The sequence below is a fragment of the Branchiostoma floridae genome, chromosome 5 (assembly GCF_000003815.2).
Source record: "Branchiostoma floridae strain S238N-H82 chromosome 5, Bfl_VNyyK, whole genome shotgun sequence".
Taxonomy (NCBI): Eukaryota; Metazoa; Chordata; class Leptocardii; order Amphioxiformes; family Branchiostomatidae; genus Branchiostoma; species Branchiostoma floridae.
Window position 1 is genome coordinate 17,903,318 of NC_049983.1, and position 25,285 is coordinate 17,928,602.

Consider the following 25,285-nt stretch of genomic DNA (forward strand, 5'->3'; position numbering starts at 1 on the left):
CCTTATGTTTGTACACTCCTACATTAGCGTTAGGCATAGGGATGGGGTTGTTGGAACAACATAGGGGTGCAGCCTTCCAGTAACATGCAAATTGTTTGAGCGATGTAACAGCTGAAACTTAAACTATCTGCCTTGTAATATACCACTAGACCACAGATTTCTCTGTTCTGTGGGAACAGGGTCAGAAGTAAGTGTTCTACAGTGGAAGAGTCTAGTACTAATTTAATTTAAACTTTTATTTCGCTGATAAGTTTTCTTGTCCATTTTCCAGGGAGTGATGCTGGACGACCGGCGTATCCTCTGTATGACAGCTATAGGACAGGGCACCATGCTGGTAGGGACACAGTCGGGGCGGCTCTGGGTGTACGACGCGGTGACCCACACCAAGAAGTACGTCCTGTCTCCGCTGAGAGATGCCATCTTGTGTATGGAGTACAACAGGGGCTTCGTGCAAGGGGCTGCTGCAAAGTAAGTACTACTGTTAGCTGTAGCTATAAACTCAATGTAGAAGGTAGCTTTTATAATTAGAATAAACTACAAATCATCAGGACACATAACATTTACATGTATATCTGCCCCCCTGAAAAAAAGCATCTATAGAGATCCCCAATGTAACATCATCCAATAATAATGCACGTCTGTATATTTCACCCTGGTTAAATAAAGAATGAATAAGTGGAAGATATGTAACATGCATTGGCATAATACCGGTAGTAAGACTTATACCGGTAGATTAAAAATACTGGAACTTAAAGAGATCTACACATGCAACAATAGTTATTTCTGAGCTGTGCACACTTCAGACATCTAGGTGTCCAATACATCATTTACAAAGCATCGATAACAATGCATTCGAAGACAACAAGGCCAAAAGTTTTCAGTATCTTTTTCGGGGTAGGCAGCTCGTCGTGGGACGAACACACTGTTACATTCATTGCCAAATTTATAGATCATAATTACACATGCTCACGGCACAAGACGAACATGATTCAACAACAATCTTGAATTTCTGTTGGTGACCTACAACTCATGTAAAAGTGTGAGGAACCGTTGCATAATAGCCCGGATCTACGACTGAATGGGCAAAATTGAACGTACGCAGCCATTTTCCCGCCATTTTTTATATCTACGCTAGCAGTGAAGTGTTACGTCATAGCGGTTGTGACGGACAGGAGTTAAATGAAAATTCTTGACAGTATACGTCCGTTTTCTCATGACATTTTGTATGCTCATGCAGGTTTATGTTTTATGCATTTACTGACAGAAAAGGAAGGAACATCAGAGGATGTATAAATGTACATAGCGGCAGTTAATTGTGCCGTGTTTCTTCCTGCCGGTATTTTTTACCCCCTCCCAACCACGCGCCCGTTCGCCATGTAATTCTGCGGCGTGTTACAATTACAATATTACGCTTTTAGCAGGACAAGAGTGGCAGAAAAGCTACACAGAATTAGTGGCAAGGGTAAGCTATAACAGCAACATGTAACTGGAGAAAATGATGCGTTGACAATTTGTCAAATCAGTATGGCTAGAGAAATCGTCGTAAACGTACCGGTATTATGATAATAGATGTTAAACTGGTGGATAAATGTTGTTATTAAAAGGAGGTTACTTTCTTTAATGTATCCAAAATCACATCACTTCTAGATGTACAGTCCAGCCAAATCACTTTCAGGATCTTTGTGGGGGTGTTACAAAACTGCAGAACACTAAATCTGTCTCTGTATTTCTGTTGGTGAGAATTGAAATGTTCTGATGTGATAATCTCCCTCTCCATACCAAACAGGTGGCTGGGTTCGGATGCTGTGTTTGTAGGCCTGGCCAATGGTACTGTGGCAGTGTTCCCCAGACATACCTTGGAGGTCAGTAACTCATAAAATTGTAAAATATAATTAAAAAATGCCTTTTAAAACTTACAAAGTATCTATTTCAGATTTAAGGAGACTACTGAATCTGTATACCACCAGGTTTTTCCAGTGTTGTCTCACAAGGCTTGCATATTTGTTACACAGGCTGCCGTATGTTGTAAAATTGTAAAATTCTGCAGGACTTTGGAGTACCTTAAAAGTATATGATGCTGTTCCCTGGAAAGGATATTCTTCAGAAGGGTGGGGTCCGTGGGTATGAATTCAAGAATTAAGTTAATGTGTTACTGCAGTATACTTTAGGGCCACTTTCTCTTGTTGACTTACAAATTAAGCAACCAAATTTAAAAACTGATCTGAAACTTCCAGGACGAGAAGGCCAGACCGACGTACGAAGTAACGGTTGGGAACGGCGATGACCCAGTGACCTGCATGACCTTGAATGGGAAGCAGCTGTGGCTGGGCTGCAGTAAGAACATCGTCACTGTCAACCTGGAGAAACTGTCCGTGGAACGCAGCTGGAAAACAAACAAGGGGTCAGGGGTCAATTCTCATGTTGTACTGTAGTCCAGGTCTCACTTTCAATCTGTTTTGACTATATCATGTTCCTCTTGGAGTCTGTAACAAAAACAAAAAAATGATCAAAGGCAACCATACATTCAAGAACTGAAGAAGTTTAATAATCCTTTCACTTATTGTGGTCTTTCCACCAGAGAAATAACGAAAAACAATAAAAAGAGATCATGTAAAGCTAGTAGGAACAACTGTCAGCCTGGAGAACCTGGCTGTGGAATAGAGCTGGAAAATTAAGAGTCAGGGCTTAATTCTCACATTTGCTTTACCCTAGAATTTAGTTCACAATTGTTGTTACCTCCGTGAGAGGTTCTTAGCATACGCCTTGTTTCCCATCTCCAGCCACAGTGTAGACGCCATGGTGATGCACATCGCTCACCAGGGGAAGCTCCTGTACCTGGGGAAGCGGAACAGCTCCGTCGTCGAGGTTTGGGAGGAGAGTCGCGAGCGCCTCCGCGACAGCATCGACGTCCACCCCATGGTGAAGAAGCACGACCCCAACGTCTCCATCTTCGACACCAGGGTCAAGTCCTTCATGCTGCAGGCCAGCCTGTCACTGTGGATCGGGACGGGAGGGGGGCATCTCGTGCTGGTGGACGCTCAGACGCACTCGCCACTCGCCGTCATCCACCGGCACCTGTCTGCTGTGCGGGCGGTCACTGTGGCGAGGAAACGACAAACCAGTAAGTATTGTTATGTCCCATTTTTAGGACATTTTTATATCAACTTTGACTTCCATAATGGCTGTTCTGTTGCCCAGTAACATTATACTTCATTACTTGTCTTTTTGTTGTGGGCTCATGCATATTTCAGTTGATTTTGTAGTAAGAGTTTATCAAGAAAGTGTTTAATATTTCTCCAACTCTTTGACTAAAGGAAAAGATTTTGTATCTTGTGGTTTTTAAATTAGAAGTCAAAATGATCCTCAGTTATGCCACTACGTGTAATTTGAAAAATATTGAGATAAATAATCAATGCTTATGTATTTTATTGCTGGATTTCACTGCTCGAAGTTGAGGGTTGTATCCCCTCATATCATTATTTGTCAGCATACATGTATATTAAGTTCATTCATCTTGTGCATTGGTTTAAAAGGTATTCCTTTCACACTACTCCACTCTGTGCAGGACATGGCTTCAAGCCTCTGCCATCAGTGCTGACTGTTGGGATGGGGTTTGTCAAGAGACCTGGACACAGAGTTTACAAGTCAGGTGAGCATAGGCCTATCATGATTATATGAGCAAGGTCCTATGATAGGAGTCCAATCATGCAGCAGCACTCACTATTTGTGTATCTTAGATGTGTAAAATATGTGATTGTATAGACTTATTAGGACTTCAAATGATGTAAACTGTAACTCTGTTACATATTTTGTCTGACCCTTACCTCTTCCCTCATGACCTCAATGAAAAGCGGCCTGCGGGCTGACTTGAGCTTTCATGAATAAACATTAAGGTTCAAACAAACCTTGCCACCTTATTCTAAGCTCTCTGATCATTCAGTATGTAGCTGCAAGTGCAATACAATACAATACAATACTGCACATTGGTTGCTGTTTGCTATCATTGTAAGGAGTTCTGTGTTGCTCTCTCCTGTGCTAGATGCTGAGTACGGGCACGTCTTGCTGTGGGACGGAGATTTGCCACGACAGATCAAGTACATGAAGGCTGACGCCAAGAAACGGGCCGAGCTCATGGCGGAGAAAACCAGTCAAATGTTGAAGTCTCAAAGTTTCTAACTATGCAAACATCCTGTCTATTAAATTCAGAAGGATGACAGCTAAGACATGTTTCCCAATCTCAACCTTTTATTCAGAGAGTCTTCATCATTGTATCTTAGGAAGTGCGGTACCACTCTTTGTCATTCTGATGAAGACTTTCTGAATAAATGAGTGAAATAGGCAATCGTTTTGTCTCAGTTGTTATCCTTCTGACACCAAATTGACCATGCAACAATCCTGTGTTCGTTTGTGTACAACATACTAGATTGTCTTCATTTTGTGTGTATGTACAACAAGCGGAAGCACCGTGCCTATGAAAACAAATCATGGCTTTGAGAACAATCCCTTTATAAGGATGGTAATTGTACAAGCAATGTTGTATATAACTAATTTTAATGCTTGTATGAATCAAGGAGCTTTTATGAATGAATTACCTTCATTGACCTCCGTCCATTTTCAATCAGAATGTCACTAGTATTACCAGTAGCAGCCTGTCAGATCTAGATCTAGATATGTAAATTTGAAAAACATGTTGATTGATCAGGGAGTAATGTACAGCTTTGTTGAAAAGTTGTTGAAACGTTTGTGGAAAAGTGTAAGTTTTGTACTCCAAGCGGTTACGGTCAATGGTCAGTGAAAATGATTGGCTGCAGTAGGCACTGGAAAACATGATGTTGCTGTTTTTTGTATTATCGAATGCTACAAAATCTACAATAACGCACAGAACTGAACTGAACTGATGGTTTGATTCATGAAGGCGATTGTTTTCAGGTTTTGACTGCTCAAATTTTGTCAGCATGTACATGTCAGTAATAGGAGAGTCTCGGGTTTCATAATGAAACTGGTATGTAGCAAATGTGACTTAAGAGAAGTTGTGTGGGATGTTGAAAGTTAGTGTCTGACATTGGTCTGTTCCTGACATTGATCCATCATATCTTAACAAGTCATCGCTCTGTTGTTTTTCTCAAAACTTCAGCCTGCTACGGTAGCAGTTTGGCGTATTTGTTATGGCCTGTGTCTCTTATCTTTCTAGATTTTATAAAATGATGGTTCAATGTCAACAATAGATCAATGTCAGGTGTGCTTAGGTTCTAGAGTGGCTAGAGTTAAGATGATTGTGTAGGAGAGTTAAGAAAGACAACATCAGCGAGGTCAGAAAGAACAACAATTTGGCATTGTTCAGGAAGTTCCATTTTAAGTATTTGAGCGGGTAGACCATTTTTTAATGTCATTTTTTAACATCAGTGGTTGACATACCTGTTCCCTTCTGTGTTATTAATTTTCTTTTTTTTGCCCTTTCATGTACTAAAATTTTCTTGTCACCCCCCACCCAGCTTGCAAATGGAACGACCCTCAAACTGAGCCTGGGTTTGCTAGTTGGTGAGAGCAAGGAGGTTTATAATATACAGAGATAACCTCCTTGGTGAGAGACAGTATTGGGTGTGAAGGTGTTGTAGGTCAAAGAATAGAAAGGCAGTGGAATGTAGAATTCAAAAGACAATGTGTTTGCCGACAATGAGAAAGTCTATTACATTTTGTAGTAAGAGCAATCTTTGTGAAAAGTTATGTACATGCATATGCATTTGGTGTAGACTCACTTTGCTCCTGCTAACAATTAAGCTTGTCATTTATGTCAGTTAAATGGAAGCTGCAAAATGCAGCTGATTAGCTTTGAAGGTGATGTTAGTAGCATACACGCAGAGGGCAATCTTTTATTGATGTTTTAGCATCTCCTGTAAGTATGTGAATTCCAGTTTTTGATTCTGAGTCTTTTCAAATATAGGATTGTTGCAGCATATTGAATGTACATGTATAATAGATAATCTATATGCCTGTTGTCAAGCACACAAGTGTAAATAGTAACATTTTCTTGCAGCAATGTCCAAAAGAGATTCAGAAACATATTTTTGCTTTTACGTGCAGATAAGAATTCTCAGATATGTACATAGAGTAATGTGGAGCATGTTTTCACGCATGACAAGCTTGCTATTGAAATGCCTTAATGCAATAGAAAACCCCACCCATTGTAAAGTTAAGGAAAGGTCCTTTTTGGCGTGGGATAACTAATATAATATGGTATTGTGGAAAACTAATGATGTTTTATATGCACGAATGTTGATAATTCAGAATGTTTTTAAAATTATTTTGCTGAATGGAAGTGTAAAATAAACAAGTTGTGTTATATGGTGAAAGTAATTTGTATAAAGTTTGTAAAAGAAGTCAGGACAGAAATTTCAAGAAAGTCAATACAAACATAATTGCTGTTGAGTTTTATTCATAATTCTAAGCTTTATTAAAGTTAACAAACATACTTAAACGCCACTCTTTGAACTGTAAACTACAGTACATCCAGAATGTCAACAAACTTACTGCTCCAAGGAATTTGAATGATGTTCAATAGTATATGGACCCTCTCTCTTGCTTTCCCCATAGTCCAACAAATAAAACAATACCCCGCCATCTATTGCGTTGTTATCTTCTTGTTCTTTCGATTAAGGCAGCCACCTTCAACTAACTGAAGATTATGCTGCCTGTTCTATGGATTCAACCAGTTATTTCACCTTCAAACCAATAAACTTTGTTTAGTAATGTGGATGATGTGTATCCTAGTATCCCGTGGTACAGCAACGCCCTCTATTGAGTATTGTATCGACACAATTAACGCAACAATGCCCTGCTTTTCAAACATGAATCACTAGGCGGCGCTTCCATTGTTCAACTCACCATGTCGTCTCCTGGGAGATGACCTTTCCTTATTTGGGCGGCAATTAAGCACGCAACACGCTAATAACTCCCGACGGGATTTCTGCGGGTTAGCTTCGACAGGAGGGCTGCAAATCAGGAGAGCTCAGAGATCAACAGGTGTGTTGCTATGACCATGACATTTTTAAAGTCTTTTCGGAGGAATTGTCATAATTGAGTTCTTTTGCAGCCAATGGTTCCAGACTGGTGGTTTGGAGCGTCCAGTAACATCGGAACTGTGTTGTATGTAAACACGGTTTGTTACACTTGGTACCGGCTTCTGCTGATTAAAATGGCAAAGAAAAGCTTAATAATCATTCTAGCACCAGAGGAACTTTTGTAGATTTTGTAAATACCGTGTAACACACTAACAGCGCATGTGCATTGCTACTTTTTACAAAACAATCGCATCGAGAAGAAGGAAATGTTTGTTGTGGTCTGTATCCAAGTCCAAATCACTTCCGGAACTTGCTAACGATTCTGTCAGAATACCTAAACTTTGTTTGAAGGGTCGGTTGCTAGGGACGACAAGCCAGGATAAGACATGAGAACGGGATTAAGAAGAGCTAATCTCCAGATGGTTTAACATCTTCAACCTGAGAGTTTTAATGCCGAGAAACTCCACTTCATTGTTGCGGAAATGTTGCTTTTATTCCACAATGGCCTCTGTCTTATTTCAGTGCATTGATAATAACAACTTTGTATCCAACCACCATTATAAAAATTAATTCATACCTAATAAACTCGTCCTAGACTGAAGCGAAGTAATTTGTTGTAATTCTATAAGACAAGTGTAACAAAAGTGCTTTGTTGTAACATTTGGTGCCCATGACATTTGTATCTATGTAAACTGTATCCCCTAACGTTAAATATTTACTGTAGCTACCGCAGTATTTTGTCATCTATGAACTAGAAACTGTGAGAAACTTTGAAAGGCTGGCAGGTGGGGGTGAATTTACCTGTGAGAGGTGTATGCTTTGGTCTTGAGTTTCTTACTGTGTGGCTAAAACGATTTATGGTAACCAAAGCTTTAAAGATCCCTTTGAATTGTAACCATTTCCATTCAAAATGGCAACAACACAGAGAATTTTAATCCCTCCAGCCACACAAGTGAGCGATTCAACTGACTTATGTTACTTCAAATTATCCAGTGTAGTAAAATGGATTTAAAGAACACAAATTTTTTGAATATGTTTCTGGAAAGAAAAAAGATTCCCTGACAGTCTGATAAAACTTTTAAGTCAGCTGGAAAACAGTTTACAAGCCCCTTTGATATGAAAGGTCACATTTCTCAGGGCTTCCAAAGACAACTTCTAAACTTAGCATGTACCAAAATGGCTTCTTGGCATTCTCAGTAGCTCTGTCAATGGATGAAATTCACAATACCAGACCCCGGGCAACTAAAGAAAACGTTGAAAAGAGACAGTGCGAAATGTCACGCTCTTGACAAAGGCTGACCCATGACCCGGTGACTTGGGATGAATGAAGAAGTAACCCAAGTGGTGCACAGCTGATTGTGTTACTTTCTTAAGGTCAGCCCAAGTCCTATTCAAAGGAAATAGTTAAGGGCTCTGGAAAAACGAACAAGGAGCCACACCTGTTCCTCAAGTACCGGGTTAAAACAATCAGGATGTCTTTTTGTTCCCTCGAGAATGCTTCGACTGTTTGTCTGAAACATTCAGATTTTCTATTATGTCGGCACACCTGTTTATGTTTAAGCCTATAAACTTCCAAGGTAACCAATAAATATTAGTTTCACACAGACTCTCATTTAGTGCATAGAGTTAATGAGTCTGAGTAGTTGCTGTTTCTTTAGTGGTTGAAAACATATAAGCCAGAATGGGGTAAGAATTTGGTGAAAGAGTTAGGCGGTGGGGTATGATCTACATTATGAGGCCAACCTTTGCAGAACTTCATTTTTGTTGATCAAGCAAGACAATTAGAGTAATCAGCAATAATGTTTCATCATTTTGTGTTGTAGTATGGTGGAATCAAAGAATTACAATTGCCTAATTTTGTCTAATGAGTGTTCCATGAATGAATGGGTATCTATATATATATCATCTATAGTATTCAAAATCTGCAGTTGAGTCCGGCTATTATAAGACACCAGAGTAATAAAAGTGACAACAGGACATAAAGGATGCAAAGGTCAGAACTGATGTTCACAACATAGAAAATAAAAACTTGTCAAACATGTGGACAGAACTGGGGCAACCAAAACTGTACTACATTTTCTAGGTGTAGGTACATAAGATTTCACAATGTATAATGTTACAAATGTATGTAACAGCTCCCCTATTCCAAGCAGATGTTGGTGTAGAAAAATGTTTTCTGACAACCTATTTTTTTGGGCAGTCCTTTTATTTTCCACATGATTTTCTACTCCAATATCTGCTTGGAGATTGGAAGAACACCTTTATGATAGAATGATAAAATATATGCATGGTTTTTACAATTCTATCTTTTACTTTTCACCCAGGTGTTGGAAATGACCCACCGGCATATAGCCTGACCAGCTCTAGGGATTGTGGGATACATGATTGGGGATTCCTTACCTACGCAGCAGGGAGCCCACAGCCTCAGGACCAGATAGCCGCCATCATTAGTGTATCATCATGGTAAGACTTACTCTCCAAGCTCAGTCTGATTTTTGACGTTTATTTAGGCATTTTTATTGGGCTTTCTATTTTGCGTAGACAAGTGTCATAGTCTGTATAGACTTTGTACAGTTTTGTTGGGCCATCAACAAAACGGTCATCATCATGATATTGGAATGTAAAATGATTGTCTACTTTCAAGTCAGACTATTCTGCTGGGATGACATGATCAGAGGAGTGGACTGAAGCTAAAATAGAATAGATACGAGGCTAGTATGTGTAACGCAAACTCTGCTGTTCAGGGCTGTAACTGCCCCCAGGCTGCTATAAGCGATATTTAATCAGACTATGAGGCTTGGATAAAAAAAAAGAATGTTAAGATTTTTCTGATGTGCCTATACCACCTTTTTCTGATCATTTCTATTTGCCTTCCAGCCTGGGAAGAAAGGGAGGAAGGGGACGACCAGCGGGAAGGTCAAGCCTCGCAAAAAGGGGCGGAGTCGGTCGGCCAGCGGCAAGAAGGGAAAGAAGAAGGGGAAACGTTCGGCCAGTTTGTCGCCCATTCGGAGCAAGTCCGCGGGGGACGTGGACATTATGAGCCCCGCCGCCATGGAAAATGGATACTACATAGCCCACAATGCACCGCACTTCCTAGAACTGAGAGGATTTGGGTGGTCTGGGGCGAAGTCTGCCAAGGGCAAGAAAGGAAAAGGGAAGAAAGGGAAGAAGAAAAAGAAGTGATGTCAATGATGTTGCCATTGGATTTTTATATTATATATGCAGTTTTTATCTAGGTAGAAATCTGAACTAAATGCGGGTTTTGTAAATGGAACATGTTCATCACTTTGTCTCTCTAACCAATGAAAACTGTGGAAATAATAAATTAGGGCAAATCCGGGTGACTTAATTATATCATATGGGTAATCATGTTGAGGCTACTTGATGGACTGTTAAGTTATAAGTAACTGCAGTAGTCATTTGCACTCCTTGTAAAAATCTGATCCTGTCTTCGGGTGATTTCCAGAAACCCTCCTGTCTTTACTATTTATCATAACAACAAATTTGTGCCTGCCAAACTAGATTCTAGGACAACTTTTGGAGTGTTATTAGAATAGGAGTTTGTTGTCAACGTCTTGAAGATATATTCCCCGCGGTACTGTTAATGTTCGGGTAGTTCAGCCAAGAAAATCAAGCAATCTAAGTCTCAATTGATCATCTAATCATGTATATGTTGCAGAATGTAATTAACAATCTTATACAAATCAAACTAATTTTTGGTGCCGTATGATAGTTTTATACAGAGATGCTTTACATTTATGTCAGATATAGGAAGACTTATACATTGTGTATTTAGCTTTGTAGAAGAGGTTAAGTGTTGGTGTTGTATAGCTAGAACTGACAAGAGGTCTGCTTTTGTCTTCCAAGGGTTAACTTCAAGCAGATGAGAAGGTCTACATACGTTTTTTTGACATTTCTAGCCAGGGTACTACCGGTAGTACTGTAAAATTTTGGTCCTTTTGCCCACCCTATCTTGAAATGTTCCAAATTTTTAGAATTTCAGCTTTGGCTTGTTTTGCTGAATTACAGTGCTGATAACTTATCTTGAATTCTGAAATTGTCCAAATTCGAATTGGACCAAAAGGTTACCGAGTCAATAATTTTACAGTAACGTAACTTACATGCAATTCCCAACTGCAAACATTGGTCAACTATGCAAACAGAAATCACAGTCCACTGGCTCCAGTGTGTTTGCATTCATTACTACATGTACAATATGACTTAACACAATGTATAGACCTCAGTGTGAATGAAATGATATATTTAATGGTTGCTTTATGAAGAGAAATATGAGGTTTTCAGCATTAACCCCGTTTATTCATAAGGACATGAGCAAGACTAAATACAGTCTACATGTTAGAGTATAGTGGGTTCTAGAGAGATGTATGTACCTAATAAAGCCATACAAGTGGTACTTATGGAATGTCCTGTTCTGTCTTGTCCAATATACCTAGTGTAAAATGATCATCCTTTTTTCCCTTAATGATTCGTAACCAAATTCTTATTTCCAACAGAAAAGCATTAATCATAGACAAGGACAAATAACATCTACCAAAGAGCTTTCATCTTGCATCCCCCTACATCTCCAACATTTGTTTAAAATATGCATTTGTAAGCTACTGAATTTTAAGTATATTAAGACAATTTGAGTTTATCAAAATCAATCTAATGGCAATTTTTTTGTCCCAAAAAAGAGAGAATCCCAAAACATCAGCTAACACTGGCAGCTGCAACATATTTGTATGGCTTTCGATATTCAAACTTTAAACAAAGACAAACGAGAATAGCTAAGAACAATGATGATATTTATTAATATGGTGAAGGTATAATGAATGGACCAATGCATTAGATGGGGTACGCGGGAGGGTTGTCAGTGTTGGGAACAGCCACATTCCCGCGTCACGTGACCGACGACCCCCCGCATAGCCCAGCCGACGTCCTGCTCAGACGAGCGCCGTTTCCGAACACGACTGCGCAGCCATCCACCACTATTATCACCAACTTTGACCACGGTTTTTAAACCTTTACCGTAAGTATAAATTCATATAACTCAGGCATGACATAGATAGAAATGTCTCCTACGGGGAACCGTTTTCAGATTTTTCGTATCTATGACGAAAGTAAAGAAAAAGTGCCGAAAAGTGAGGGTACACCGTTAGTTGTCTTTGTTCCCCGCGCAGACGCACTCAGCAGATTTTCAGACGACCCGATCGGGGTTGAGTTTGGAGTCAACTTTAGCGTCCTTTTACTCGCCAACAGCGTAAAAATCGAGGAAAATTTCACCACACAAACATGAAGCACTTCATCCCCTTCCATTTGGTCGGCTAGCTTGTGGAAATCCGGTGCCTTAAGCCGTGAAATCCGGGCGGGAATGCGGAGAGTCGCGGGCGGGAGTTTTTTGTTTATCCCTCCATGTCTGTCTGCGCAGACGCACACACCTGGGCGCATTCCCCGACACCTTCCCGCCGCTGCACCGGCGCAGTAGAGCCGCCGCATGCGTCCTTGGCCCGCCAGCTTCTCTGCTAGGCAAATTTCCTCACTAAAACCCGGAATACGCGGCCGTTAGCGCCTTTCCCAGCGGCTCTACCAGCCCGGGTTGCGCCGGCGACCCCAGACGAAATCGGAGCCCTTCCATGATGGCCGAAATGCCAGCTATGCGTGCCCGTGCGTCACCAGTGCCCGGACATTTTGGGCTGACTCGGACAGAAAATGTCGTTTGATCCGACAGTTTTCCCCCTCTGGGTTGGGGTGTACTCTGGGGTGTACTCTTCGGGTACACTCCTAAACCAGCACGCAGTCGCGATGACAGAACTGTGCGCAGAAGTCGAAGCAAATCCAGATACGAATTTACTGGGAGGGGCCTTGGGGTGCGGGACCAGTCTGACCATTGATGATTTAGATGAACCAAGGCCAGACAAATTATGAAATAAAACGAAGCGTTATTATGTCACACACTTGTCTTGTGCCTGTTCGTCCTTTATATTTGTTGTTATCTTGCCTAGATTATCGCTCATTTTCTTCTTTGCAGTAGACATAGAATTTTACATAATATTAAAATGATTGATGTTATGGGGGCCCAAATCATTCGTGTCATTGTAGTATTAAATTATTAATTAAATTATGACTTTCATTCTGCCTGCACAATAGAGTGCAAGTATGCAGCATAGAATGCATGTTTAATCTGACTTGTACAGCCTTGTGCCTGGAATTGTATTTCTAAAGAAAAAAAAAATTGGCTACTTTATTATTTGTCAGAAACATAATTGCCTCAATTATGATAACACGTTATAACGTTATATAGAATTGAATATGGTGTACCGATATTTCATGTCACCCGAGGTACCTCAGTAACCTGCCTGACTGCGTGTTGGATGAAGGGTGATGAAACTGAAACCCGTGGGATAGCTGGGACCGAGGATCATGCAAAATATACTGTTGTGTTGTTTTTTTCCAGTCCTATTAAAGGACACACACGTTTCAATGTGAATTGCACCAGAAGATTTTGGTATCCTCAAACAGACAATTCCAATGGTATTCAAGTGACAATGGCACACTCTACACACTTGAACTGAAGTGCGTTCCAATGGTTGTCTGGATGCCCTTGTAATAACAGTAGAATCATCACCCAGTCCAGAACACCCGTTAATCAAACCTTATTGCGGCCCAGGCATGACATAAATGTGTATGTTCGTATTGCTTTGCGAGGACATAGTTACTAGTACCTGGTAGAATTTATATTTTGAAATTCTGTTCATCAGAGGCTACTTCAAGTTAATCCGACTTACATGAAAAAGATAAAAAAAGTCATCGATATTTCGAGTAATATCTACAGCTACGACTTTCAGTGAAAGTTTCACTTGAAGTTGAATGTGAAGATATGCAACATATGACTTTCTGGTTATGATGGGTAATGTTACGTAAGTTATATTTCTGGATTGTTGTTGCTGCTGTACATAATGTTGCACTTAAATGTTGCACTTCCGTGACTTGAATGCCATCCTAGTTAGTTTACCTGGGCTCTCTTACCTTTCCTATTGTGAAAGACACTTCACTCAGCCATTGTCATCATCTATTTATCATTTTATCAGACTCTGATTCAGAGATATTCACAAAGAGCATATTATGAGTAAAGAGAGTTTCCTTGTTTTACTTTCTGATCAGTATCTGCGTGTGAAAAGTTACTGTAACAGTATGTTGTAATACTACTTACATTTGTGCTTAGTGACTCAAAAAAAAAAAACACCCTCACAGTTACACAGAGTGTCATTCAGTACAAAGGACAGGACCCAGACAGCATTTATCTCAGCAACAATTCTTTGCGATTCCTTTACCAGGCTGAAAGGCATGCTGAGCATTTTTCTCATTCTTTAAAAGGACTCTCCAGGAAATTTGCTTGTAGGACGGACAAAAATTTTGCCCCGTCCATCTCCCAAAAATCTGAACTTCGTGAGAAATGTATTTTTGTAATGTAAGCAACAACAGATTTAACAATAAAATCAATAACATGTGGTAAAAAATTAAAGCTGTATACAGCCCTTTTGTCACTCTGGTTATCCTGAGTCTTCTCATGTTATGGAAAAAAATACAAGTATGTGCCGCAACATTTTGTCTGGTCTAAATAATTGTCCATAGTCTCACTTTAAATGACTAAAAAGTGTGGTTACGCAACTTTTAGTTTACCATATATGCAGTAAAAGGGTGGTCTCACAAACATTGGTCAGATATGGGCATGAGATATATTTATAAATGCTGCAGATAAAGTATTTTTCGTAAGATCAGTCAGAGCATGTCGCCGTTATTTGTGTCATAGGTCACCATGATGATTAACGAGATGATGAGTGACGCGATGCACGCCAGTGACGTGTCGTCGGGAGACGAGGGCGGAAACTCGTTTGATGATTCCGGCCTGCTCAGCCCCAATGATAAGGACGACGTGACATCCCAGTTGGCTAACGCAGGTAAGAATTGTTAAGGAGTAATCAATTGCAGAAAAACACACATCCTTCCATCAGCATCATTCAGTGACACTTTTGACACTAGAAAAGGTAAAAAAATACTGCAATGTACCACTGAATTAAGGACATAATGATAAGAGTACTTCTTGTCCATTGTACTGTAATTTTAAAACTAATCAGTTGTTAGCCTAACATTCCTGTTATTTCAAGGTACTTCTTGTCCATTGTACTGTAATTTTAAAACTAACCAGTTGTTAGCCTAACATTCCTGTTATTTCAAGGCAAGAGGCAAGCTCTATAAGAATTGACTACACCAAGCATACTTCATTCTTAGTTAGAATTAGATACATGCTAATTAAGTCGCAGGCCTCGAAATCCTTTTTTCAGCCAGGTTGCGCAGGCGGCAACCTGAATAAAAAACCAACTTGCGCCATCAGCATTTCAGGTTGCGCCAATTCCAAGTTGTTACTTTCTCGAAATTAGCTACTTAATCCATTATTTGTAAAAACAGTACATTTCAGTTGAAGAAACATAGCACCAAAAAAAGATGCAGGGCAAATTAAGCGCACTTTTCTCAATAAACAAAATCCACTTATCAATCTTTTGAAAATAAAGACTGCAACAAAAATAATATTTCAAAGAACCGTGAAAAATTGCGACCTCCGTCGAACAGTGCCGACCGTGCACCCCTCCCCAGTATAGACATCGTCACTAGCTGTTGTTTTCCCCGCATTCCACCGACAAAATTGTCCCAAACAAGCAAAAAACTCCCTCTAAAGTAAGCCTATACATGTACTTATCAGCAAGGACGTTAGGCAGTCGATGGGTTTTCGTAAACATTGTCAAAACAAAGCGTGATTTTTCCCGCGAACACAGCGTTGGGTTATCAAATATTCCACCAAAAGCAGCGCCCAGGCGCGCTACGTCACGCCGGAATGGCCAATGGGGTGCGAATCTCGCGATTCGCGAGATGTGAATTACTGCGAGACTTGCGGGAGACTTGAGTTAGAATCAAAATGGCGGCTCGGTGAAAGCCGAAACCGGCAAATTTTTAACTTTGAGCGAAGTTTCCGGCGGAAAATTAGGGCTTACCAAAGGCGTACATCCCCAAAACAGGGCGTACATTTTCTGATATTTTTAGTTAAGGGCCTGTAACTTAAAGATCGTTTTGCTTACCCAAAAAAATGAAGTTGCGCCGCGCGCAACCTGACTTTCTGAACAACTCGCGCACCTCCGCGCAAGTGGTTAATTCGAGCCCTGAGTCGGTAACTGCTATCATTGTTCAGGTCCAGTGGGCGTGGCCGCAGCTGCTGCCATAGCAACAGGCAGGAAGAGGAAACGCCCGCACCAGTTTGAGACCAACCCCTCCATCAGGAAGAGGCAGCAGACCCGACTCACAAGGTTGGAAGTGTGATAAAATCATCTACATAAAGGACCAATCTCGACTGTCCATCACAATTATCAGTTCTGCCAATAATAGCATGACAGTGCCATTATCGACACAACCAATGAGAGAGGCTGCATGTCTGTCAAACATTTTCATTTTTTTAAATGTTTTTATTTTCCATTCCGTGTTTTGGCTTTGGTTTTGGCTATGAGATTGGTCCATTGTCCTGAATTCTGCATTTTCATGTACATTGAGGTGATCACTTCTGGCTTAGTAACACATCAGAATGCTGGGTCTTATAGGTCAAGTTGCTGCCTCTTGTTGTGTAGTTTGGGTACTGCAGTATGATCTGATGATACGTTGTATTTTGTTTAGGAAGTTGAAGAACCTGGTCAATGAATAATCATTGGTGGGACAGAAGGCATTTGTGTTGTGCTGCCTCCTGGTGTATATGTTGGGTACTGCAGTATAATCTGATGATATGTTGTATGGTGTTTAGGAAGCTGAAGAACCTGATCGATGAGTACATCATCAGGGTGGGACAGCAGGCAGTGGTGCTGTGCTGTACTCCTGGCAAACCAGAGGGCACGTTCAAGGTGTTTGGGGCTTCTCCACTAGACAGTGTGGTACGTAAAGCAGATCATGTACTTTTTACACTGATTTGACATGTAGAAGTCATAATAGACACAACTTAACCTTCACTTTGCATCCTGACCACATGACCTATAGAGAATTGGTGCCCAAATGGCTACTTTCAGTGTGCTAAAGATTTAACCCTTAAACTGTCAAAACCGGATATATCTGGCACACATATACATGTCCTGTGTGCCGCACCCGGAGATATCCGGGATAGCGTATTCCCCCGAAGTGGTAACTTTGCGCGTGCGTAGCGCACGAACCCCGGAAGTTAGGGACTTTGGCCGTGTTCGGGGGGTTCTTTTGGGAGGTCAGCAGCCAACCCTTAGCCTGGTTACCATCCGGATAGTAGTTCGCTCCTATGTTCGCTTCTGCTATCCGTCTGGAGACTTGCGCATTCAGACCGTTTGGTGGTGACGACAGTTGATGAGCGAATCAAGGAATGGGTTCTAGAGCACTCGTTCGATGACAACGGGCCGGCGCCCACATGCGCTAGGGGACGTGGGGCTTTTCCGGTGTTGGAACACCGGTTCGAACGATCACTTGAACCCATTCCATAATTCGCGCATATGTGGGGACCAATCAGCGCCTGCGTCCAAAATTTGGACGATTCCAGACGTTAAGATGGTCCGCGTTCCCAGACGGAAACACAGAGAAGCGGCTGTATATAGTGTATAATGAATGTCAGAGCTAGAAGCGACTGTATATAGTACATAATGAACGTCGGAGCGAACTACTTTCCGGATGGTACCCAGGCTAGCCAACCCTGACACTGATAGCATTTTATAATGCTGAAACTCTGGCAGTTTAAGGGTTGTTAAGACCACAAACCTTTCCTAACTAGCATTGTCCTGTAACTTCATGTACTTGACCAATAGTTAAATAAGCATGTAAGTAAGTGTAAGCAGTGTTTGTTTTTTTATGTAGGAGGGAAAAGAAAGTTTGCACTGTGTTTCATTCATGGTTTAAATGATTCCGTAGTACAATAGTAATGCATTGGAAAAGTCATGAAGTTGAAGTGGAGTGCCGTTAAATCATTGAACTAGCTCACTGTTGAACAGTCTTACTAGGGACTGATAAGACTCTGTAAACATGTGCAGTCTGTGATTGAAAGTTGTATATTTGTACCCTACAGGTGCGTAACTGTCGTCAGGTTATCATGCAGGACCTGGAGGCTGCCCTAGCCCAGCAGGCCCCACCCCCTCAGTCGGAGAACCCCCATCTACACGAGCTCCCCCCTCTGGTCATAGAGGGCATCCCTGTACCTGTGGACAAGATGACTCAGGTCAGACATGTAGTACTGTAAAGATTAAGAAATGTAAGAGTTGAATTAAGGGATGGGAGAGCTTCCATATAGCTCTCTGAATTATCTTGCTGATTGTTTAACAAATTGAATATTGTGCAGCTTGGGGTATTTTCTTTTCATAAAAACATGACAGATGAAAATATCCCATCCATATTCGTTTGTTTTGTGTAGAACATGTTCATAAGAGGGACATTTTTAGTGGAAAGTCTTCAGTACATTTAGTGTTTTTGATTGACCATCTTGAATTGTAAATCATATAATGTTTGTATTTTCTTATCCAGGCCCAGCTGCGTGCCTTTATCCCCATCATGCTGAAGTACTCTACAGGGAGGGGGAAGCCAGGGTGGGGGAAGGAGGCCACGCGGCCCGTCTGGTGGCCCTCAGACCTTCCCTGGGCCAACGTTAGGAGCGATGTGAGGACTGAAGAACAGAAACAACAGGTAAAACATCTTGGCTGTATGACTTTGTGTGAATGACAAGTCATTGTTAGTTCCTATACCCTAGCCCTACGAGTGTCTTACTTTGGTTTGGCAGTTAGAAATTTGTTTTTGGATGACAAGGTAAAATTTCTAGCTGATGCCTGTGAATGATAATGAAGGAGTTGTTGTCTTTCAGAGGGGATTATGTATTTGCAAGTTAATCCTGTATTCTTGTAGTAAAACACTTTAATATGTTGAAGAAATACTTTTCTCAAAAGGGCAAATGCTGCAATTTGCAATGACTACTTTAAATTTGTTATATATAGTTAATTTACTACTTCTGGTTATAAAACACTTGTTGATAACACATGTTCCCGTGGTATTCCCCAGGTGTCCTGGACTCACGCGCTGCGTACAATCGTCAAGAACTGCTACAAGCACCACGGACGGGAGGACCTGATGATGGACGCGGAAATCAACTCCGGCACCGACAACCAGCAGGCGACGACTCAGCTCCAAGTGCACCAGGTCAACGTAAGGACACTAGATTTCTTTTGGGGGTACTTATAGAGTGAGATATTATGGCATAATGTATGGTCAAGCAATGTGGCATTTGGAAAGATCTCTTGATTAATAACAGATGACTTACTTTGTATACAATAATATGGTGTCAATGTGCATGGTAGTTTTTTTATAATTTTGACAGCCTAAAAAACAGGTGTTGCCTCTTTAGAACATGCAAACATCGTATTCTTAGGATCTATTATGTCTTTATGCATCATACATTAATTATCCATAGGTAGTAGGTTATGCATATTAAGATTTGTTTCACTTTGCATGTTTTCTTTAACCAGGAAGTGTGCATATTATGTGCAATATGTGGTACATTTCCCTGCATTATTTCTATGTTCCATATTTTGATGATGTTCTGGCCATTTTTGAGCAAAGTGTACCTCTATAAATTAGAGGTCCATAAATTGTCTGGCTGTTACATCTATTTGACCCCCTCCCCTCCTCTCCCCTAGGGTCAGCTGATGCAGCCCCACACCATGGTGCAGACCATCAACAACCCCGACGGGACCGTCTCCCTCATCCAGGTGGACACGGGCGCTACTGTAGCCACCCTTACAGACGCCAGTGCCATCACTGTCTCACAGGTACTTAGCTAAAGTTGACCATACATCAGAACAAGGGGCTCAACCTCCCTGATCAGAAGATGCATCAGGCCCGGCGCCCATCTCTGCTTCAAAGCCCTGGGCCACACATAGGTGTTAGCACTACAGCAAGGGGCTAGTCCACTGGTATTGTAGGCGTTTAGCTTCCATACTCAGATATGTACAATTTTTAAGAATGTCACCGGTACTGGGAGGTTTGAAATATTTGCAGTGTTTTTAAGTGCGCTGTTTTAACAGTGACATCAAACTTATTATGCCTACAAAAACTGATGACCTTTTGGTTTCATTTTCAAGCAGGGTGGTGACCTTCAAGGAGAGAGGAACACATACACTTGGGTAAGGGTAATAGGTTTAGAATATGGCTTTCATTGAGCATTCGTAAGGTATGATAGATATTTCTATATAGAATATGATCTGTGTTGGCTATTATATAGCAAGGGTTTTCTATTGGATTCTTGTTGACTTCTCAAACCTCCTTAGAATGTAGGTTGTCTTAATCAACATCTTATTCAAACATGAAACAGGTGGACGGAACTGTATCCAGCCTTGTTGATGGTGGAGCCATTGCTGTCTCACAGGTAGGAATGTTTTTCTATGGTGTTTTTCTCACTGTTTTATGCAATTCTTCCTGACCCTCTCCCTTACATCTTTACTCCAAGTCTTTACTGATACGAGTATGTGTTTGCCTCTCCAGCAGCCCATGACTGTGGTCGCCCCCAACTTCCAGACGCTGAACACAGCCCATCCCACGGTTACCATAACAACCCAGAATACACAGGCGGAGGCCACTCAGGCTGTGGCCACGTTGGCGGAGGTGGCAGCGGCTACACAGGTGGGTGGAGCTGTACAAGTTGACTGTGTGTTTGTATGTGTAAATGTGTAGGTACTAGATGTGTGTGCATGTCTGTCTGTCTGTCTGTGTGTGTGTGTTTGTATGTGTGTAGATATGTATATGTGTGTGTGAGCGTGTAGATACATAGGCATGTATGTGTACTTATGTCCTTTGTGTGCACATGTTTGTGTTTGTTTGTGTTTATGTACATACTCAGTGTGTCTGTGTGTATGTAAAAATTGTGATCTTTTTTACACTTGTTATGCATGCAGCCAGACTAATCACAAACTTCTATTTTAAATTCTGAACACATATTCCTCCCTGTTATTCATTGGGGAACTTTGTTAAAAAAGTAGGCCCTTCAAACAATACCTCCTTGCTAATATAGAATTTGAACTTGAAAATTTCTGAATTAATCTTTTTCTCTTTGTCTCCAGGTAGACATATAGGATGTTGTTGTTAAGTTGATGCTAATCACTTAAAATTCAAACAATAAGTCCTTGCCAATATAGACTGGAAAATTTCTGATTGGATGTTATTTTGTCTCAAATGAAACAAGAACTGAGATACAAACAGAAAATTAAACTACAATATATGAAATGAATCAATGAATGAATAATAATGGTCATGAAAAAAAGGGGAAACAATAACAATAATGACAAAAGCAAAATAAATAATACTAATGTTTTTCTCCATGTCCCCAGGGAGACATATTGGTTATACATAGGATGTTGTTGGTAGTGTTGTTAAGTTGATGCTGTCTGATCACTTTAGATTTAGACAATACCTCCTTGCCAAAATTTCTGAATTGTCTTTTTTCTCCATGTCCCCAGGGCGAGGCGGGACACGAGGGGCTGACCCAGGCCCACATCACGCCGGTGTCTGTGCAAGTCCAGAACGAGGCTGCGGCGCAGGGCGTGGCCACGCTGGCGGAGGCAACGCTGTCGGACGGGAGTCAGATCATGCTGTCCACAGAAGGTGCGTTGGACGGGAGCGGTCAGGAAGCTGGTAGGTGCCACGTTTCCTTCCTTATCCTTCTTTCTGTGAACTTGTGTGATGATAATGATGATGGTTAACTGATTTATCTTATTACACACTTCATTATAGTCTTTGGGGCTGAAGTACAGATGTAGAAGTAGGGTAAAGGACTTCATAATCCTAACTCTACAACAAGCTGAAATACGGTAGCAATTAGTTTTGACATTCATCTATCATAACTCAGGTATGTGACTCCTATATTTCACCATAGACCACTGATCCCATAGCCCTGGCCACTTTTGTCAAGATGTGGAAAAAAAGCCATAATATTCTACATGAAGAATGTAGGCTTTCAAAGAAGAAGAAGGAAATGTAGTAAAATATAGACATGATAATGCTAATATTTGATGAACATGTAGCCTTTTCTCATAAGTTGAACCACTAATTTCAATGCTATTATCCGTTAAACTGGACAGTCAGGATCGGTCTATTATTCGTCTTGGATATTTTATTTTGCTTACATTTTTTCAAGAAAAAATAACAAAAGTCTCATGTGGGCTCCTGGCGTATATTTGTTTGTGTTCTATAGGAGGTGTTGTGATTCCAGTGACGATGTACCAAAGTGTTGTTAGCTCTGTTGCCCAGCAACAGCACCACCACCAACAACAGCAGCAGCAACATCAACAACAACAACAGCCTCAGCAGGTGACCACAGCCGTACCTCAGGTTGCCATGGTGCCTGATTCCGTCATCTCTGTGTCTGTCAAGCAGGCAAATGAGTCTTCCGGCACGGGTGATGTTCCCATGGCAACGCACGCAGTGGAAGTAGTGACCCTCGAACAAGCTCAGCAGTAGGGACCATTGTGAATGGTCTCATGCAGAGGTTTTCACAAAAGAACTTCTATATGAGATCTTGTTGTAAGATATCTTATTATTAACACTGTTTTTTCATAAGGCTACTGTTTTTTTTTCTTATTAGTAAGCTGTTTATTATATCTCGCCAACCTTACCTCAGAACTTAATTGTTGATTTCTGAAAGTTATAACTGTCTCACCAAATCTTATCAATTAGAATAATCAATATTATTTTCTTGTATGACAAGGCCAACACTTTATGTAAATAGTAGAATGTGTTCTTTTTTCTATTTTGAGGTTCTTTACAAGAGTGATGTTGTTAGGAAAAGTTAGGAACTCCAGTGGGTGTCTTTTCTTATTTTTTTCTCCTGCTATTTTCTCAACTTGCAAAAGGTCCTTTCTGCAATATTATAGTGCACATCATCTTGAGAAAAAAGAGTGAAGCAGTATATTAAAGCCTGATAAAAGATCCTTGATTAAAGGTTCAAGGTTTTGGGTGGGGGGATATGTATGATAAACAAGAAAGATTTTAACTGTTACTACTTGTATGTGTAAAATTCAGCATTGTGTAAATGTTAAGGCCATGTGTACACCAAAAAGAACTTTGGTCTGGCACAGGTTTACAGAGTTTGGAAAGCAGATGAGAGACAAAAAGTGTTGCAGTCAACCACTTGTCACCATTAGCAACAAGATCCTGATATTACTCTGTTTAAGCATTTGGACTTTGTCATATCCATTGCTCACTGTTAATGTAAATATAACAGTCAAAAGTATAACAGTCCACAAAGACTTTGCCAATTAACTGGCAAGATCTCTACTGTAAATATAAGACTATTTCATGTACTTCAGTGTTTCATTACATCATGGATCAGCATTCAGCAATGTCAGACTCAAATTCACTTCTCACATTTTTTGATTGGCAGTATACATGAAGATAAGAAGATAAGTCAAAGTTACAGAATTTATAAAACATTGTAGGAAAAGAGGGAAAATACATGAAATATATACCCATGTTCTCTTGTTATATATGTAACCATGTATTAGTTTCTTGGAAATGTAAGTGCCTATGATTTTTTATTCTTAGTTCATTATAGACTTCTTGTAAATAGACTGTATGGGAAAATGTTTTTATTATGTATGGAACTTGTACATTTAAGTTTAGGTATTGGTATAATGTTACTGCAAAATGAATTTCGGAGAAAAGGAATTGTTGGTAGGAAGGAAGAAATGAAAGATGTAAGCTTGTTTACTGCTGTATTCACTCCAATAAGGTCACGTGTTGAAAATGCTCTGAGTCAAACCTACTGTATTTCATACAGTTCTAAAAAAGGCTGCTGACAGAGTTAGGTTTTGGAAATATATGTTACTCCCTGCACGTGTGAGTGTTGGAAGTGTGGTGTAATTTGAGAGAATACTGTATGATAATGGGCATGTACCTGACCTGTTGTAGATCTAGAATGATTTAGAATCAGGTTCAATGCAGAAGGAGTCTGGATGGGGATTTTGGTGTAGGATGTTGCAACATTAAACCATAACAGCCCAGTAAAGCTTAGTAGTGTCCAGAATTCCACTGCTAGACTCATTTCTTGTCTTCCTGTATGCAGTTTTATTCATAGATTGAACATATGAATGAATTAATCATAGACATTTTAAGTCAACAGAATAATGAAAAATTAACATATACATGTACGGGCATCAACACTACGTTAACATGAGTTTCAGGGCGACTTTCAGTAGTTACATGACGCCATCCAACATTGCCTGGCACTGGAATTAAAAAGGCCATAGATTTTTGTTATAAAAACAGCCACTGTATGCAATACAGGTAGTTAACACCAGATACTAGTATTCCAAGCGTCTATCAAGCACGTCATCAACTGGATTTAAAAGAATGACACGACAGCGATATATGCCAATAAAACTCTAAATTCAATGTACATAAAATGTGACCTATTGCAGCTAGAAAAATACACGCTGCAGATTGACTATAACGTCATGGTAATTAAGTTAAACAATCAGAATAAGCATTACAATGGTGATGGTGATCATTGCCAATCAATATTGAGCACAGTATATACATACAGTTATTATGCATTGTGTTCCCGCATAGCAATCATTCGTCTACACTTATTGGTCATTTCATCGGGCCAATCAGCTTCCACATCACGATGTTGGCAGCTTTAGTTGCAGTTCTGATACAACCCACCGAGTATCAGTGGCGTAGACTTGAAATGAATGATTAAGCTAGTTTACCAGCTTGGGAAGGACTTCTGGAGGTATAAACTTGCCATACTTTGGAGGCTGTTGCTTCCAGATCTTCGACAAGTGTCACAATAACTCGTCTATTATAAACTTTGCAATCTACCACATGTTAGATATGTGATGAAAGGAAAACATTGAAAAGAATTAAGTATGGCCAATCCACAAAGAATTTGAGGCCATAGTAAATTCTATACTTGCCGTGTAACGTATGACATGTTTCTAGCATTATTAGACAACACTGTCTTAATTATAAGGGTGACATCCTCGCGTGTCGATTTTGCCAACAAAATTTTCGAAAAGAAGATGGAAAGATAAATTCAGTTTGTCATACCGTCCTCTAAAAGGAAACGAACGATACCCATATCTTTAACTTGACAATTGCGCACTACAAGAATTTTGTACATGGACATACAGTGTAGTAGG

General features: G+C 40.4%; 3 protein-coding genes across 7 annotated transcripts in view; all 3 read left to right on the forward strand.

The window, feature by feature from the left end:
- Positions 1-6,622, forward strand: part of LOC118416238 (leucine-rich repeat serine/threonine-protein kinase 2-like) — a 47,118-nt gene extending 40,496 nt beyond the window's left edge. The window contains exons 51-57 of the mRNA XM_035821323.1: positions 150-180; positions 252-468; positions 1,787-1,862; positions 2,235-2,401; positions 2,781-3,121; positions 3,566-3,649; positions 4,040-6,622. Of these exons, the coding sequence (XP_035677216.1) occupies positions 150-180; positions 252-468; positions 1,787-1,862; positions 2,235-2,401; positions 2,781-3,121; positions 3,566-3,649; positions 4,040-4,176 (1,053 nt within the window). The 3' untranslated portion in view covers positions 4,177-6,622. The remainder of the gene's footprint in view (positions 1-149; positions 181-251; positions 469-1,786; positions 1,863-2,234; positions 2,402-2,780; positions 3,122-3,565; positions 3,650-4,039) is intronic.
- A 2,760-nt stretch (positions 6,623-9,382) lies between these two features.
- LOC118416677 (small lysine-rich protein 1-like) lies at positions 9,383-11,473 on the forward strand. The gene is made up of 2 exons (XM_035821855.1): positions 9,383-9,521; positions 9,936-11,473. Exons 1-2 carry the CDS (start codon positions 9,519-9,521, stop codon positions 10,239-10,241), a joined length of 309 nt encoding a protein of 102 aa, XP_035677748.1. The 5' UTR covers positions 9,383-9,518; the 3' UTR covers positions 10,242-11,473.
- Positions 11,474-11,832: 359 nt separating this feature from the next.
- Positions 11,833-24,166, forward strand: LOC118416675 (DNA-binding protein P3A2-like). Of its 5 annotated transcripts, none has more exons than XM_035821853.1 (13): positions 11,833-12,087; positions 14,869-15,016; positions 16,300-16,414; positions 16,900-17,026; positions 18,172-18,321; positions 18,624-18,782; positions 19,152-19,295; positions 19,787-19,918; positions 20,231-20,272; positions 20,461-20,514; positions 20,631-20,768; positions 21,602-21,746; positions 22,336-24,166. In XM_035821853.1, the coding sequence occupies exons 2-13, from the start codon at positions 14,875-14,877 to the stop codon at positions 22,599-22,601; spliced, it is 1,614 nt and encodes a 537-aa protein (XP_035677746.1). In that variant the 5' UTR covers positions 11,833-12,087; positions 14,869-14,874; the 3' UTR covers positions 22,602-24,166. The 5 variants fall into 5 exon arrangements, with proteins under 5 accessions (XP_035677746.1, XP_035677743.1, XP_035677744.1 ...); XM_035821850.1 differs by having other exon boundaries at positions 11,834-12,087; positions 20,234-20,272; positions 21,602-21,776; XM_035821851.1 differs by having other exon boundaries at positions 11,834-12,087; positions 20,234-20,272; positions 20,634-20,768; positions 21,602-21,776.
- Positions 24,167-25,285: the final 1,119 nt, after the last annotated feature.